This window comes from Engystomops pustulosus, chromosome 2 (genome assembly GCF_040894005.1).
Source record: "Engystomops pustulosus chromosome 2, aEngPut4.maternal, whole genome shotgun sequence".
Taxonomy (NCBI): domain Eukaryota; kingdom Metazoa; phylum Chordata; class Amphibia; order Anura; family Leptodactylidae; genus Engystomops; species Engystomops pustulosus.
The window spans coordinates 91,536,114-91,552,586 of record NC_092412.1 but is presented as its reverse complement, the minus strand read 5'-3'; the positions used below and the strand labels follow the sequence as shown (position 1 = coordinate 91,552,586).

At 39.1% G+C, this 16,473-nt stretch overlaps 1 protein-coding gene across 1 annotated transcript; it reads right to left on the bottom strand.

Moving 5' to 3' along the window:
• Positions 1 to 2,017: 2,017 nt before the first annotated feature.
• On the bottom strand, positions 2,018 to 16,160 carry NEPRO (nucleolus and neural progenitor protein). Its single transcript, XM_072135536.1, has 9 exons — positions 15,861 to 16,160; positions 15,003 to 15,157; positions 9,869 to 9,945; positions 8,078 to 8,209; positions 5,559 to 5,636; positions 4,906 to 5,255; positions 4,002 to 4,063; positions 3,295 to 3,548; positions 2,018 to 2,459 (listed from the first exon to the last, which is right to left on the bottom strand). Exons 1-9 carry the CDS (start codon positions 15,943 to 15,945, stop codon positions 2,108 to 2,110), a joined length of 1,545 nt encoding a protein of 514 aa, XP_071991637.1. The 5' UTR covers positions 15,946 to 16,160; the 3' UTR covers positions 2,018 to 2,107.
• Positions 16,161 to 16,473: the final 313 nt, after the last annotated feature.

Sequence of the window (16,473 nt, the reverse complement as noted above, 5' to 3'; positions counted from 1 at the left end):
TTTCCTGTTCTTAGCTGAAAGGAGTGGCACCCGGTGTGGTCTTCTGCTGCTGTAGCCCATCTGCCTCAAAGTTCGACGTACTGTGCGTTCAGAGATGCTCTTCTGCCTACCTTGGCTGTAACAGGTGGCGATTTGAATCACTGTTGCCTTTCTATCACCTCAACCAGTCTGCCCATTCTCCTCTGACCTCTGGCATCAACAAGGCATTTCCGCCCACAGAACTGCCGCTCACTGGATGTTTTTTCTTTTTCGGACCATTCTCTGTAAACCCTAGAGATGGTTGTGCGTGAAAATCCCAGTAGATCAGCAGTTTCTGAAATACTCAGACCAGCCCTTCTGGCACCAACAACCATGCCACATTCAAAGGCACTCAAATCACCTTTCTTCCCCATACTGATGCTCGAACTGCAGGAGATTGTCTTGACCATGTCTACATGCCTAAATGCACTGAGTTGCCACCATGTGATTGGCTGATTAGAAATTAAGTGTTAACGAGCAGTTGGACAGGTGTACCTAATAAAGTGGCCGGTGAGTGTACTTCTCTGTTATTTGAGTTACCACTAGGCTGTTGTGGGGACGGATAGACTGTTATTTATGTTAACATGCCATGTACTGCGAAGCTGAAAAAAATTCCAAATGTGGAAAAATTAAAAAAAAAAAAAAAAGTCACATTCTTGTGGGCTCAGTTTTTACGACTGACTGTGCACTCAAAATAACACCTCAGCTTTATTCTTTGGTTTGGTGTGATTGCGGTGATACCAAATTTATATAGGTTTTATTGTGTTTTAATACATTTTCAAAAATTAAACGAATGTGTACAAAAAAGAAAAAACATTTTTTGCCATCTTCTGAAGCTAATAACTTTTTCATACTTTGGCGCACGGAGCTGTGTGAGGTGTCATTTTTTGCGAAATGAGCTGACCTTTACATTGCTACCAATTGAGGTCTGTGCAACATTTTGATAATTTTTTATTCCATTTTTTTGTGATGTAAAAAGGTGTAATAGTCGCATTTCGGATATTTGGGCATATGGTCGCTCCTACCATATACTGCAATACTTCTGTATTGCAATATATGGCACTTTTGCAGAGCTACGGCACAGAGCGTTAAGGGGTTAAATAGGCATAAGGGCTCATTTTTTGGGAAGGTCTTATTTAACCATGAAGAAGAAAAAAAAAAAAAAAAAAAATCACTAACTTCTCCAACATCCAAACTCCAAATTATGCTGAATTTCTTGTGACTCCATTTCTATTACAATCTTTTCTTAGGCCAAACAGACAGAAAACTGTCTAAAGCCCTTTATAAATGTGGTGCAGACAGTTTTTTAGTGCAAACTACAACAGAATTCTGTCGTGGACAGATTAATAAATCTCCACCAGTGAGTATCTGAACTCTGTGCAGGCACTGTAGGGTGCGTGGCTACAGTACACAGAGCAGAAAGATACAGATCTCAGCTTTGCGGCTGTCGCACAGAAATTCAAGATGGCAGCCCAACCCTAAAGTCAGAGGTTATAGGGTCATGTCTAGGGGCAAGTGAAATTGCGTACCCCATGACTGATAGAGACAGATTGAACTTCTATCTGTGAAATGCTGTATTTTTGGTGATAACAGTGAATTAGAGAATGTGTTATTTTGTTATCCTGAGACTTGTTTTCGTGGGAATACCCCTTTAAATGAGCCCTTCTTGTCCAGGTAGCTGCTTGTATCAGTCAGTATGTACAGTCAGAGATTTTATTCCATTAATTCTTCACAACAACTTGTCACAACCTATTTCAGTATCTAAAAGATCGGTAGCTGTGGCATTCAATGCCGCTATGTCTTATTTTCAGTGGAGGTCTTAGATCGAGGTCTTTTTTGGGGATGGGATTTAATTTTAGGGTTAACAGGGTATGGAGAAGAGGGGTGAGCAGTGCGTGAGAGTTATTATAGCTACATTAGAAACTTGTTTAATACCAATATTACTCATAAAAAAAAAATTTCAAAGGAGCCATGTTGAGCAAATAAAGACAGGCACAAGTTATTTCATTTGTTAAATAAACCCTGCCAAGAATCAGTAATTTATTGCTTAGGACAACAATTCATCCCATCTTCCACACAGAAAAGTCTGCTAGAAGCCAAAAGATGAGAATATATCATCTATGTCATCTGTGCCGGTAAGACATCGTTCTGTTCCTTTAGAGCTGGACTCCTGGCACTTGGGTGTCAAGGGGCTCAAAGTAGCATTGGTGGCAGAAGAAGACAGCACCTTCTTATTGGGAGAGAAATCTGCAGACTGCTGAGATCTATCCAAATCCTTCCTCTTAACTCCTCTGCGCCTTTGTGAGGGGGTGACCGTAAATGTCCAAGTTCTCCGAAATCTTCCTTTTCTTAAACTTCTCTTCAGAGAAGCTTTTTTCAGATTCTGCTGATGCAAACTATGACCCATGGACTTTTTCCATAACTGCAGCTTCTTTGTTAAACTTTAAAAGAAAAGTGAAGAGAAAAGAAGTTCAGCAAGGACAGAAACCAGCGAGTGTCTGATGCATACGAAAAATGTATTTCTATTAACAGTTTTAAGTAAATCAATCATCGTTTTTGACCATGCAGTGCTGCAGATGGTGTTATAGAGCAGTCCTCTGTAGCAGATTGTGTAACAATACAGCAGCACTGTAGCAGCAGGACTGTGAAAAAAATCATTTATATTCCATGATTGTAGATAGACATGTTGCACACTTGTGAGACCTCTTCAGTGAGCACATCAAAGTCTCTAACCACTGTAGTACTGAAACAGACCCTGCTACAGCAGAGGCTCAGAAAATGTGATGTGTTCTGTAAAGAGATCTGTCTCACCAGTGCACCAAGTCCAGTTACAATCCAGAAATATAAATGTATGTTCAAATCTTGCTGCTGAGGACATCATCCCAGGTCCTTTATGTGCAGGATACAGCTATGAGCATGATGCAGTGTGGACACAGGGAGACCATCACATAGTGAGGAGGATATGGCTGCGCAATGCCAGCAGTAACTTCTGGTACACAATGACCATGTGCGCCGGACCGCTCAGCCCGTGCACTACAGGGAATAACTGTCAAGCCTACTTTTGCGCTCGGCAATTATTCTGTGGAGTAATGTCGCCCAATTATGCATCTATGTCGCTGCTAGAACAGGTCTGATCTGGTATAATGTAATCCTGTTAACAGGACGTCCTCAAAAGAGCCAGAACGTAGGAGGGCTAGCTGCGAGCTGGTGGTCAGCCTGGGGATCACATGACAGAGCAGCCTATATTAAAAGCATATAATAGAGTCCCACACAAACCTGTATCCTAAGGCTTCAGCATGGTGCAGTCTGTTGCATCGCAGATATCTACTCTTGAAGAACACAGCTTCTGTTTTCAGTCTGTTGTCTTTACACCATTTTACTGCATAAAGCAGATGTTCGGAAAGAGTTTTAAAATCCTCTGCTTCCTGAATTTTTGGCATTAACTGCCTTACACATTCCTTTTTGATTCTGCATTTTGACAGTCCAAGCTTTTTGTTTGGCTTTCTGGATTTTTTTTGACAATGAAAACCCTGCAAAAAAAAAAAAAAAAAATTTTTACACATTTCTATATAGGATAACACAGGGCAAAACTTTTATGAAAAAAAAAAACCATAAACCCAATGCACCAAGTCCAGCTACACTCCTGGAACATAAATGTTTTTTTACAGTCCTGTTGCCATCCATAACATTCTCTGTACAAATGAAATATGTGCACCCTGGAATTATTGACCATTTTTGAGGAGGTGCCCTCCTCTAGACCACAGACACACAAAATCCTTTGACACACTGCCCCATACATTTATCAGTGGCTGTACCTGGTATTGCAGCTCACATATATATGTTAGGCTAGATCTCATTAGATTTTGGTTTTAAAAAGGTGGCAGCCTTGGCCAATTATAAAACTTCCAAAAGTAACAGAAAGGTGTATATTCTGGCTTTACCAGAATCAAAAATCTACATATATGAGCTTTATTTCAACTTACGTTTTGCACACTTGCTTTAACTGGCAGAAATAATGATTTAACATCAAATGTATCCAGCTTACCTGTACAGAAAAACAAATGTAAAGATCAACAATAGAAATACGGTAGTGATGCACTCAATGAATGTACTCTCGCATCAGTGTACTCCTACAATTACTAGTGTATGGTAAAATCATTCTAATGTAGAACCAGAATAAGTGTTCATTCAGACGGCCGTCTGGGGGGACGTACATGCTTCGCGCCGTACACCGGGAAAAGATAAAGCATGCACCATCTTTTCCAAGCTGTGCGCTGCGGTTTCTTCTGGAGCGGGGAGGGGTCACCGCCACCTCCTCTCCAGCACACTTTAGGGTGCAATCAGACGCGGTATGCCCAAAGTGAACAGAATACAAGGTACAGAAAATGTTTTATAACTATATCAAATTGCTGCCTGCACATAGGACTGTGTGAACACTATGAGTAAAGCCTTTACAACCACAGGAAAGTCTCAGGCAGCATACAAGCCGCCAGACTAAAAGTAGAAGATGATCTATGGCAAGGATACCGTGATGCAGGCCGGGTGTGTATGATTTACATGGGTTGTGCTCAGCCGGCAAACGGCAGGTAGATATTTCATACAGGCAAAAGACAGACAAAAAGTCACGGCACTCACCCAACGAATCTTCTTTATTCAAAACGATGCATAGGACAGGGTGGTGTAGCACAGAGAAAACTTCGTCGACGGGTCGTTTCGCGCACTCCTGCGCTTCGTCTAGCCGTAGGTTTCTCTGTGCTACACCACCCGGTCCTATGCATCGTTTTGAATAAAGAAGATTCGTTGGGTGAGTGCCGCGACCTTTTGTCTTTCTTTTGCCACTATAAGTAAAGCATCAAGTCAAGTAAATTAAAACAGCATTTTTCTCACCTCTTTTGAATCTTTGCATTTGTATTGGCTGTCCCATATCACCAGCTGTCCCTTTTGTATCTTCTATTACTGCATCTCTGATTTCATCACTTATTTTATCCTCTTCAACCTGGGTGCTGGTGTCAAATATTTTGCTCAGAAACTGTCCATAGTGTTTTTTGGAAATAAGGTTTTTCAGTGTATCAGCAAATAAATCCTTAAAAATGGGACCTATATGCTCTTCAATGGTAGTGGGGAATACAAAGTCTTTAAAGTAGGGTGTCTTATGAAGGTCTGACACCTCTTTCTGCAGAGCGATGTGTGTGCTATATAAGGCTGCGAGGCGTTTTAAAAGTCCCCTGCACATAACCCTAAAATACAATTAAAAAAATAAATTAAAAAATTATAAACAGCCCCATGCCTTCCATACAGACAATTTGCATGCTGCTGATGGAGTAGAGTCATCATGATAATAGAATATGGAATTAGATACAATACTAAATACAGTCACCTAATATTGCCCCAGCACTCTCTGGTAGGAAATGAAATGTGCTTTCTAGTACCCCTGTTTTTAGTATCCTGGAAAACCCCTTTAACACGCCATACTTGGAATAGCCAGAGCAATAATATGGGACAACACACTTACTAGAAATTTTACAGTGATTTATACAGACCTTAAGCGGCTCAACAATCCTAGCAGGACAACGTTCAAGACAATGTATTCTTTCAAGAGCAGATGCTGTAAACACAAACTGTTTATGATAATAAAGGAAAATAACGGAGCAAACAACGCAATTCACAGATCATTTTTGATACCACTTGCAAGAAAATTGGGCCACAGTGACACATGAACTAGTTCAAATACACACTGGTACACAGCGAATATGCTTCCCCTTTTTTGGTAAATCCAACTCTTTATATCAAAGATGATTAGGTCTTGATTCTGGCTGTAAATTTGTTACACCATACGGAGACCCCTTTTAACACCTGTGGTCATGTTTGAAGTTAAAACAGACCTACCAAAAGTCGACCAACCAGGTTTTGTCAAATGAGGTCAACCTCGTAATCAACAACCCCAATGAATTCCTTTGAGGTGTAGATCAGGGTTCTGTGCAGGACACAATTCCCTCCACCTTAAATTCTTCAAACTGAATTATTGTCTTCATTTAGTGCCCAAGACAACAATCCTCCAGAACAGATCCTCCCAAAAATTATAACATGCACTGAACTCTAAATTTGCATGGTTTTCACAAAACTTCCACAGCTGCTGAACAACTTCTACATGGAAACACACCCAAAATACAAGAATGTACCTCCCCCATCTGGATGTTGTACCCACAGGCCTGCAACATCCAAAACATTGGTAGTAATATGGCTTGTACTTAAGGGATCAGTGAAGGCCTGTGACCCCAGTCAGTATAGCTTAGGATCTGGTAGAGCTTTAATGTTTAGTTAAGACTAGGTTTTCTTCGCACAATTCTCTTAGGCTGGGTTCACACTAACACCCCTAACATTGGCAGCAGCCAATCACTGGTTGCTATTAGAACTGTAGCAATGTTACACCTACTATAAAATGGAAAGGAAGTTTGGTGTCAAACACAAACCCTGGTATCATAAGTAGATAACAGAAATTTTTGCAACAACAAATACCTTATAAACCAGCTCAAGCCTGTATATGAAGTGAACTAATACTACTAAAGTAACTTGTTTTAATAAATGTAACAAGGCATAAAAGTATTAAAAAAATTGAATGTATAGACATTTGTGGTGCCTACACAAGTAGGTATAAAAATATAAAATATTGTCATATATTTTCTATATTCAGTTCATTCCTGTCCAAATCTAATATGCAATGCAGACAGAGATGCTTAACGTTAGGCTGAGATCTTTGCACATACGTTGTATGGCTGTAGCTGTCGGTCCGCTGGTATCTGTAGTTTGATGGAGTGTACGGTGTTATTCACCAATCCCAGAGGATTGACAAAGCTATACAGTGCATGTGCAAAGCTCTCAGACACGAGTCCATCACGACCAATGTATTCTATTGCTAGGAATAGTGGAGAGTTGAACGCCACAGATGCACGCCGTTAGAGATTCTGTTGCAGGACAGTTCTAAAAAGGAATGGCATTGTACACACCACATTATTCCAGCTGTATTAGATGTAAATATTTAGAAGAAACATTCGCAATATTTACCATTTTCATAGATTTTTTTTTTTACTATGCAGCCATCTTTTTTGCAACCATTTAAGCATCTTTGTCTGTACTGCATATGAGATTTGGACAAAAATAAAGTGCATATAGAAAATATAATAAATCTTTTATATTTTTATACCTGTCCCACAAGTGTCTATAATGTCTGTTGTCGTTACAAAAGTAACTTGTTTTAATAAATGTATTATTAGTTCAATACGTATACAGTGTTGGGTTGGTTTATAAGGTATTTCTATTTTCTTACATTTCTATTTTCTATTAATCACTCGTCCTACCGCATTTAGAAGGGAGGAGTCGTCGCCAACGGGTGACGTATCCCAAATGTTGTAAGGACATGTCGGGAATCTATCCAACATGTCCTCACAAGGCATTATAAAAAAAACAAGGTGTGAATCCAGCCTTACTTGTGTGGCATCTTGCCCTGTCTGTGCACAAGCTTCCTAGATAATTTTAGGCACCAATTTTTATGCAGTAATTGTTACTATCAGGCCATGAAGGCCACAAGCATCTCTTCTCTTTGGTGTGTCAGCTTCATAATATAAGATCTGCACCATCTACAAAGGTGTACCACCTCGCAGTGATGGCCCATAGTTGTTGGAAAGCACTCTACATTTATATCCATGTAAACAACTGACCAAGCAGTCACCTCAGTATAAAACCTATGCTTCCTGCAGCAGGCATCCTGCTTCTCCCTATAGATTAGGGTCCCTAAAGGTGAAGACAGCATGCCTTATTCTTTCTTATTTCTCCATATTTTCATGTACAACTGTGTAAACAGCATGAAGCACAAAACTAAGTAACTGATTACCATTTGCTGATGTGAAAAAAATGTAATCCACAGTGACAATGTTATAAAATAAGAGGAAATACTAAGGATATGAACATTTTATAAGCAACTGAACTCCTTGTGCAACATGTAACATACTACTTGAAACTGGAGCAATTATCACATCAGAACAAAGTAATGAAAAAAGGATACTGAAAGGCCTTAGAGCAGCAATCCATGCAACGGACCAGTAACTTGCAGGCACCCAGAATTTTCATGGACACCAGCTCCAAAATAGGCTGACTTGGGACAGCGCAATACTGTGGACCTTCAAGTTGCGGTTCCCTAAACATATTGAATTTAAAGGTCAAATCTAATATAAAAAATAAATATGTTTAATATATAAATAAGTTCCAACAAAATGTTATGGGACCAAATTTTTTAGCAAACTATCAAGCCCAAATAAGATGAGAATATAATGGCATTTTCTTCCAAATAACTGAAGGAGTTGTCCAGAATTTACATACAGAACATTTAACAGTTTACTGTCAGAAACTGTACCACATCTGATAATTGGTTGTGACCGATGTTATATCTTAGCTGAAGTCAATAGGGTCTCTCAATACCACACATAAATCGTTTAGAGGTGCAGAGTTGTTGAAACCGGAAAGGGCAGTGCAGCGTTCTGCGTCATGCAACAGGACTCCTTGTATCACAGCATTATATATTACAAGGAGTCCCTTCTTCCCCAGTAGAAACTTGAACAGTTTTGCTCCTGTATTGCAGGTACTCCTCGTGTGATGTAGCATTATCATACAAGGAGTCTAGTTCCCCAGCAATGTGGTCGGTCCATAAAACAGGTTTACAAACCAACCACGGCAGCGTACTACTGCCTTTCAACCACTCACAAAAAGTTAAGGATATTTTCTGCATGAGAAATCTATGGAAACATGTGAAGAGTTTGTTATATCATGGAAATAGGGCATTTAAGTAAAGAGGTAAGTTCGGAAACCTCTACAAGAAATGTAAATGTCTCAATAACTTGTCACGTGGCCTTCTCATTTCCATACTAACAAGACAAACTCGCCTTCACTGTAACACCTCCAGAGACGACACCAGGGGCTGATGCGTCTCCAACATCAATGGCAATCATCATTTGAGCTCACCATGAAGCGACTTTCACCAGTGAGCAACACTGTGGCCCTCGTTCAGCACAAAGGCTTCCTGATCTCATCATGTCAAAATGTGAACAGCATGATGAGAAGGACTGTGTAAGTAGAAATCCTTTATGAACCAGGAAATTATTAGGCCATTTATAATTTAAAACACGTTGACAATTTTGTCATTAAATTGGTATTCCCATTACAGCAAAGTAATTTTATTGTTTGTATGACAAGTTATACAACTTTCCAATATACTTTCTGTATGAATTCTTCATGGTTTTCTAGATCTCTGCTTGCTGTCATTATATAGAAAGCTTCTATGTCTACTTCCAGTGGACAGAAACGGACCATGGTCACACAGGTGCACGGCTCATTATAACCCACATCTCTTATTACTCGTTGTGACAAGACATTCACCTGTGTGACCATGGTCAGATTTCTATCGAATGAATGTAAACTTAGAAGCTTCCTATAAAATGACAGCAAGCAGAGATCTAGAAAACCATGAGCAATTGATACAGAAGGTATATTGGAAAATTGTATAACTTTTTATAATACTAACAATGACCTTAAGTTGCTGAAATGGGAACACCCTTTTAAGCTCCTTTTTATAGAATAGTAAGTTGGACAAAAAGTACTTAAACGTTTGAATTGACCTGTTCAGTGTTTTGAGTTCACATTAAGAGAAGACCTCCAAAGGTTAAAATTGCTTTTTAGATTTATCCTGAAAATTCACTAACATGCCAAATATCCCTGACTTTTTGTGAATAGTGCACGTTCCTCCAATCCTGGCCAACACCCTCAAATACTTTTATAGTTTGGAGTCGTTTAAAAAACATACAATGAACATAATTCAATCATCTCTTTTAAGGATTCTTCTAGTTGCATTGCTTTAATCCGTCTTGAACATTGTTGTACCTGCAGGAGGGAAGAAAAAAAAAAAAAAAAAAGGGATCATTTGCCTTTTCATCATGCAATTGTGGATATATTAGTTCATACACACTTTACAGAGTTCACAATACACCTGTATGGGAAGAAGATGCGTCGGAAAGCACTTCGACACAACCCTGCCACATTGATGGTCTATACGCACATCCAAAGTTTTGGGTTATCCACTGATCCTATTCCTATGTCAACCATAAAAAAGGGGGAAACTCCAAATTGAAAGTCAACGAGTACATGGGGGAAAAAAAAAAACAACAAAAAAAACACCCGGCACTCCAACGTCATCTGCTGTTTTTTTTAATTCGCTTCCTCACTTACCCCGCCTTGCATTAGTCTAGAGATATTTGTTTAGTGCACAATGTAGAATTACATAAATTTGCAAATTCTACATCAAAAATAAAAGGGAATAACACTTTTTTCACAGAAATGCCCATCGATCAACGTCCTGTCAAGGCCACTGTAAGTGGTTATAACTTTGGAACATATCCAGGCGAGATAGTTTTTTGTGACATATTGTAGTTTATGCTAGTGAAAACATTTGGGTGATATTTTTGGCGTTTATTTATGAATACCATACTTTTGAGAGACGGTCTCAGATTTCAAGACATTTTGACATGCCTAAATTATAGTAAAAATTCAGAAATTACACCCCTCAACATATGTAAAAAGTTTGTTAACCTTTTAATTGTTTTACATGGGGTTTAAACAAAATCAGCTGCAATTTAAAATTTCGGCTAAATTGAAGGAATTTTCAAAAAATGTACATTATCAGTGGTTAAAATCCCAAAACGGTCCATAAAGATTGATACCAAATTTCTCCCAAGTATAACAATACCCCATACGTGGCGGTAACCTGCTTTATGGGCACACATCAGGGCATTGAAGGGAAGGTGCGCCATTCAGAGGAGATTTGCATTGACACTTTGTAAAGGCCATAAAATATTTATTTTGGTAATACAGACATATGAGGGCTTATTTTGTGCGAGATTAGATGTACTTCATTTTAATGGGTCTTTAGCTGATTATGGTGATATGTAATTTATATAGTTTTTCACATATTTTTTACAATTTTACTGAACAAAAACGAATAGAGAAAATCTCTTGTTGTTTTCGTATCACCATCTTTCTGAAAACATAACTAATATGTTTTGGTTGACAGCGCTGGTTTAGGGCTTATTTTTTTTACATGTTCAGTTGTTCTTTTCAGTGGTCTATAAACAGTGTCCAATATAATGACCACACCAGCAGTTTAGCAGAATAAATTATTTTTACTTAAAAAATTCAGCTTCATGCATTCTTTGTTAGAACATTTTTGTCTGTCCCATAGTTAATAGTTGCATGATAATTTGCACATATCCTATTTAGCTTGCGAAAATATTAACACCTTGGATCATACGAGTCTATTTTCGTCCTAATGTTTCATTGAAAATTTTTCAAACCGGCAGGATATATCTGGTTATAGCATAATGAACTAGGACTCACGTTTACTTGATCCTTAGGGCATTAGACGCCAAGCCACGACCTCTCTCTGTAGGAGGCGTTTCCTTGTTTGTTCCTTGTCATTCCCAAATACCTCTTCTAAGATCATCCATCTCAATTCTGATACTTGGTGTCTATGTTCTTTAAAATGTTGTGCTACTGTTGTTTACCCATATTTTTTCTTTTCCAATTTTTCTTTAGGATTAGTTACTGTTATCTCACTCTCTTGTTTCCCATATCTTCTAATTGCAGACCTATGTTCGTTTAATCGAATTTTAATCGTCTCGAGGTTTGCCCTACGTACATTTTGCGGCATGGCCATTTTAGTGCATAGATAACGTTTTTACTTTTACCTTTAGAGGGGTCCCTAAGGGCCAATTTTTAAGGACATGCCGCATCTGTAATGATGACACAGAATAAGAGATACATAGCAAAAAAATGGTGGAAAAATTTGTTGAAAAGGGTTACTGTAGAAAAGAAATGGCCAGAGTGAGGGAACAGGTAGCACAGGAGGACTGGCAAAAACTTCGACAATCAAGTTTAAATCAGAGGAAAAATGACAAATGGCATCTATTTGTATCAACGTACGATAACCATTCTAATTTAATTAAAAATACTATTCTTAAGCATTAGGATATGTTAAAGTATGATCCACAATATGGACAACTTTTTAAGGAAAAACCTAGGTTTGTCTTTAGAAAGGGTAAATCACTCGCCAATCGTTTAATACGAGCAGATATTAATAAGAACAAACAGAATAGACAACAGTTCCTACGAGCTAGACAAAATGGGACCTATGCATGTTTGTCATGCCAGAATTGTAGTTCTATTATTAAAGGGGGAAAATTATCACATCCCCTGTACGGCACAAATATAGAGATTAAGGGCTGGCACTAATGTAATAGTAAAAACGTTATCTATGCACTAAAATGCCCATGTGGCAAAATGTACGTAGGGCAAACCTCGAGACGATTAAAATTCGATTAAACGAACATAGGTCTGCAATTAGAACATATGGGAAACAAGAGAGTTAGATAACAGTAACTAATCCTAAAGAAAAATTGGAAAAGAAAAAATATGGGGAAACAACAGTAGCACGACATTTTAAAGAACATAGACACCAAGTATCAGAATTGAGATGGATGATCTTAGAAGAGGTATTTGGGAATGACAAGGAACAAACAAGGAAACGCTTCCTACAGACAGAGGTATACTGGATTTGCAGGTTGGAGACAAAAAGCCCAAAAGGGTTAAATGAAGAATGTAACTTTAATACCTATTTGTGAGTAGACATACTGAATACACTAAAGTCGATATTAAAGTATAGTTAAGCTGTGTATAAGATATTACTTATGATATGTTTTTCATTGTTCACACGTAGTGAGATATATGCACAAGAGGTTCCGGTTACTACAACTTGCCATGTCTGAGGAAGGGGGCGTGTCCCTCGAAAGGTCACAACAAACAGGGTGCTCACTAGATCGTGGCTTGGCGCCTAAGAGTCTCTGCCCTAAGGATCAAGTAAACGTGAGTCCTAGTTCATTATGCTATAACCTGATATATCCTGCCGGATTGAAAAATTTTCAATGAAACATTAGGGCTAAAATAGACTCGTATGATCCAAGGTGTTAATATTTTCGCAAGCTAAATAGGATATGTGCAAATTATCATGCAACTATTAACTATGGGACAGACAAAGAATGCATGAAGCGGAATTTTTTTAAGTAAAAATAATTTATTCTGCTAAACTGCTGGTGTGGTCATTATATTGGACACGGTTTATAGAATGCGGTAATAGGGGAGAACTGGAGGATCTCCCGTCCTAGACCACATACTATTTCTTTTGGTGTATGAAGTTCTTTTCAGTAGTACCTTTTGGCGCACATAACTTTTTTTTGTCACTTATTACAAGGGATTTTGGAAAAAATTTATATTTTTGGCAACTTTTTTTTTGTGTGTGGGGTGTTATGGCATTTACCGAGCAGGTCCAAGATTGTTACGGACGTGGAGATACTGTATATATGTGGGAGGATCTATCAACTTCACAAGCCCCTTACACGCCGCGGTTATAAAGGGTTAAAATGCGGGTGTCAGCTGTAATGTACAGCTGACCCGCGCAGCTTCTGGTACTGGCTTTGTTCTGGAGCAGGTGCCACAAGCTGGATGTAATAGTATGTCATATGTCGGCAAGTCACTGCAGACCATGACCTAGTGTGACGTCTAATGTTGGGGAGGGGTTAAATAGATCTTAAGTATAAAGTTTAAGCGCTACGGAATTTGATGGCGCTATATAAATAAAGATTATTATTATTATTAAAGTTATGTATATTCCTTATGATTATCAATATCCCCCTCTGCTAAAAAAAAAAAAATAGTATAAGCATGGTTTCAATGAAACAGAATGTTACTCAATAAGTTAGAGAAATGAATCAAAAAGGCAACTTGTATTGAGTTGATGTGAATTAGACAGTTGTCTGTTTATTGTTGAACAGAGGGCTGTAGAAGTGTGATCAGAAAAGCACATCCAGATGCCAAAGGACAATTCAAAGCAAAATTTCCCTTTTGGGATTAATAAACTTAAAAAATGTATTGTATATAAACTCTTATGTTTCTGGCAAATAATAAGACTCCAAACTGCCCTTCTGGCAACTCTACAAGCAATGCAGCTTTACAGCATGCAATAGAATGACTCCATGGCTGTCCAAACTCTGATGTAGCCTGAAAATACCACAGAGCCTGTGTGAGGGTTCATAAGCCCACTACATGCATGGCAGCACAACAATTACATAAAAATCTGTACTACACCTCTGCATTAGAAAATACAGTACACATCTGTACTACACCATCTCCCCTAGAATAAAACTAGATAAGATATCTGTAGTACAATGACAGATGGAAAACATGACAATCTCTATGAAAAGTAGAGCATGCAGAAGGACAGTATAGCCCTCCGCATATCTGTGGGTGCCTGTATGCACCTTTATACAATCTGGAACTAGTAAAGACCAGATATACACCCATGTGCAATTTAACAGCTTAGAGCCCATTTCAAAAGAAGTTCCTAATTTGTAAAGTGAAATGGTATCGCTGTACAATCATACTGTATGCGACATTCAGGCCTTCTCCAATAAAGAGTGCTTAGTGTTACATCCCCTTCTAAATTGCCTACATTGCATTCAAGTGAATAGCATGTGCTACAGTTCTCTACACTGTGACCAGTGGCTCAGCTGCTGCTGTACAAGGAATACATAAAAGGGGACACAAAGCTAGACTAGTGATACAGACCCTATCAGGTACCACTTGCCTAACATGAACTGCATCAATGAAGTAATATGCAAAGGCGTGAGGCAGCAATAGGTGGCACCAATCGCAGGTGGTACTTGTCCTGTCAGTGCTATATCCGGTAACCTTGACAAAGTGACAATATGTGTAATGAGACCATAATGGGGTCAAAAGTTCTTGCTCACCACTACAAACACACCATCAGTTCACACACATGCCAAACACTCAGAAAACACTTTATAAGCCAGTTTATCGTATGAAATACCTACCTGTTTTAAGGCTAGATAAGGCTTATGATAGCAGAGCTTATGGTGATACACATATAACATGGATTCCAAAGTCGCAATTTCTGTTTTCATTGATTCGCTTTTCAAAAGCAAGTGGACATCAGAACAGTTTTGTGTAAGGGTCTTCATACATTTTTCTGGAATAGATTAAAAAAAAAAAAATGAAATATTATAAACATTACACAAGTCTAGACATAATATTTGTTCTTGAGCAAATGAAGGCAGCCATACTGAGAACCAGCCTGTATTCTGGTGATTCCAGTAGCTTATTCAATTCAACGGTAGAATTGGGCCCCAAAATTTGGTCCATATGCATGAGTGTATGGAACTCGAGAAAGTCAGTGAACGAGAACATTTTAGACACACAACATCCAAAATGCCACCTAAAACCCACTTATATATTACACGTGCCAACATAATTGAATGAGGTAACTAGTTGTTGCTTCCTGCTGTGGCAGGGTTTGCCTCATGATCAGTGTCAGGACCTCCCAACCTTTTCCCACAGATTCTCACTCTCCAGTCATAGTCCCAGGCAGTCTAGGATGTGGCGGTTTAAAATAGGGCTGAGCGCGCACGTCATAGACCACAGGTGTATTGTGGTGTGAGAATAAATAATATACATGCATACACATACATACAAAGCACATGAAGACAGGACCATTCCCTAACATAGGGGAAATCAGTTCCTGACAGCAGTGCTGGAGTGAGATGACTGATGTGGTCACTGCCAATGGCTGATTCCAAAACATAGAGGGCTGCACTTGTCTTTACGTTACACACTGAGGCATGTCCTCCAGCAGAGGGGTTTCATACATTTCTATACAGCAGGCAACCTATTACCTGTGTTATCCCCGAGGGGCACGGTGAGCTGACACTGAATGGCCGGCCGGGGGATGCAGACGCGATTCCAGGGCTCAGTCGCCATGCTGCAGCACCGTGTACTACACTACATGCTACAACGTGCGAGAAAGTTTACATTGCCCCGGAAGTGTATTGCTGCTGCCGCTAACAGCTTCCGGGTCGTGCTACCGGGATGCACGTGAGCGTGTAGAACTGCGGATAGCGGCGCATTGTGTTGCTGCAGCCTCTGTGTACTCTTATCGTCCTGCTGCTGAGTAGCCCGGAAAGCTGCACCTGTACATTAAGCACTTCAGGACCAGGAAGTTTCTGGGTACCTTAATCTTAGGTCTAGGGTCTAATCTTTTATACATCTGTATTGCAGTAAATTGTAGATATACAGCTTAAACACCTATGGGAGCCTCTAGCTGTCATTGTGCCGACCAGCACCCACAGATGATTTCACGGGAGGTTCCGACTAGCATTTAAAGGAAACCTACCACCACAGATCTACCTATTAACCCCTTAACGACATGGCCCTTTTTTGTTTTTCCATTTTTCACTCTCCACCTTCAAAAATCTATAACTTTTTTTATTTTTCCATGTACAGAGCTGT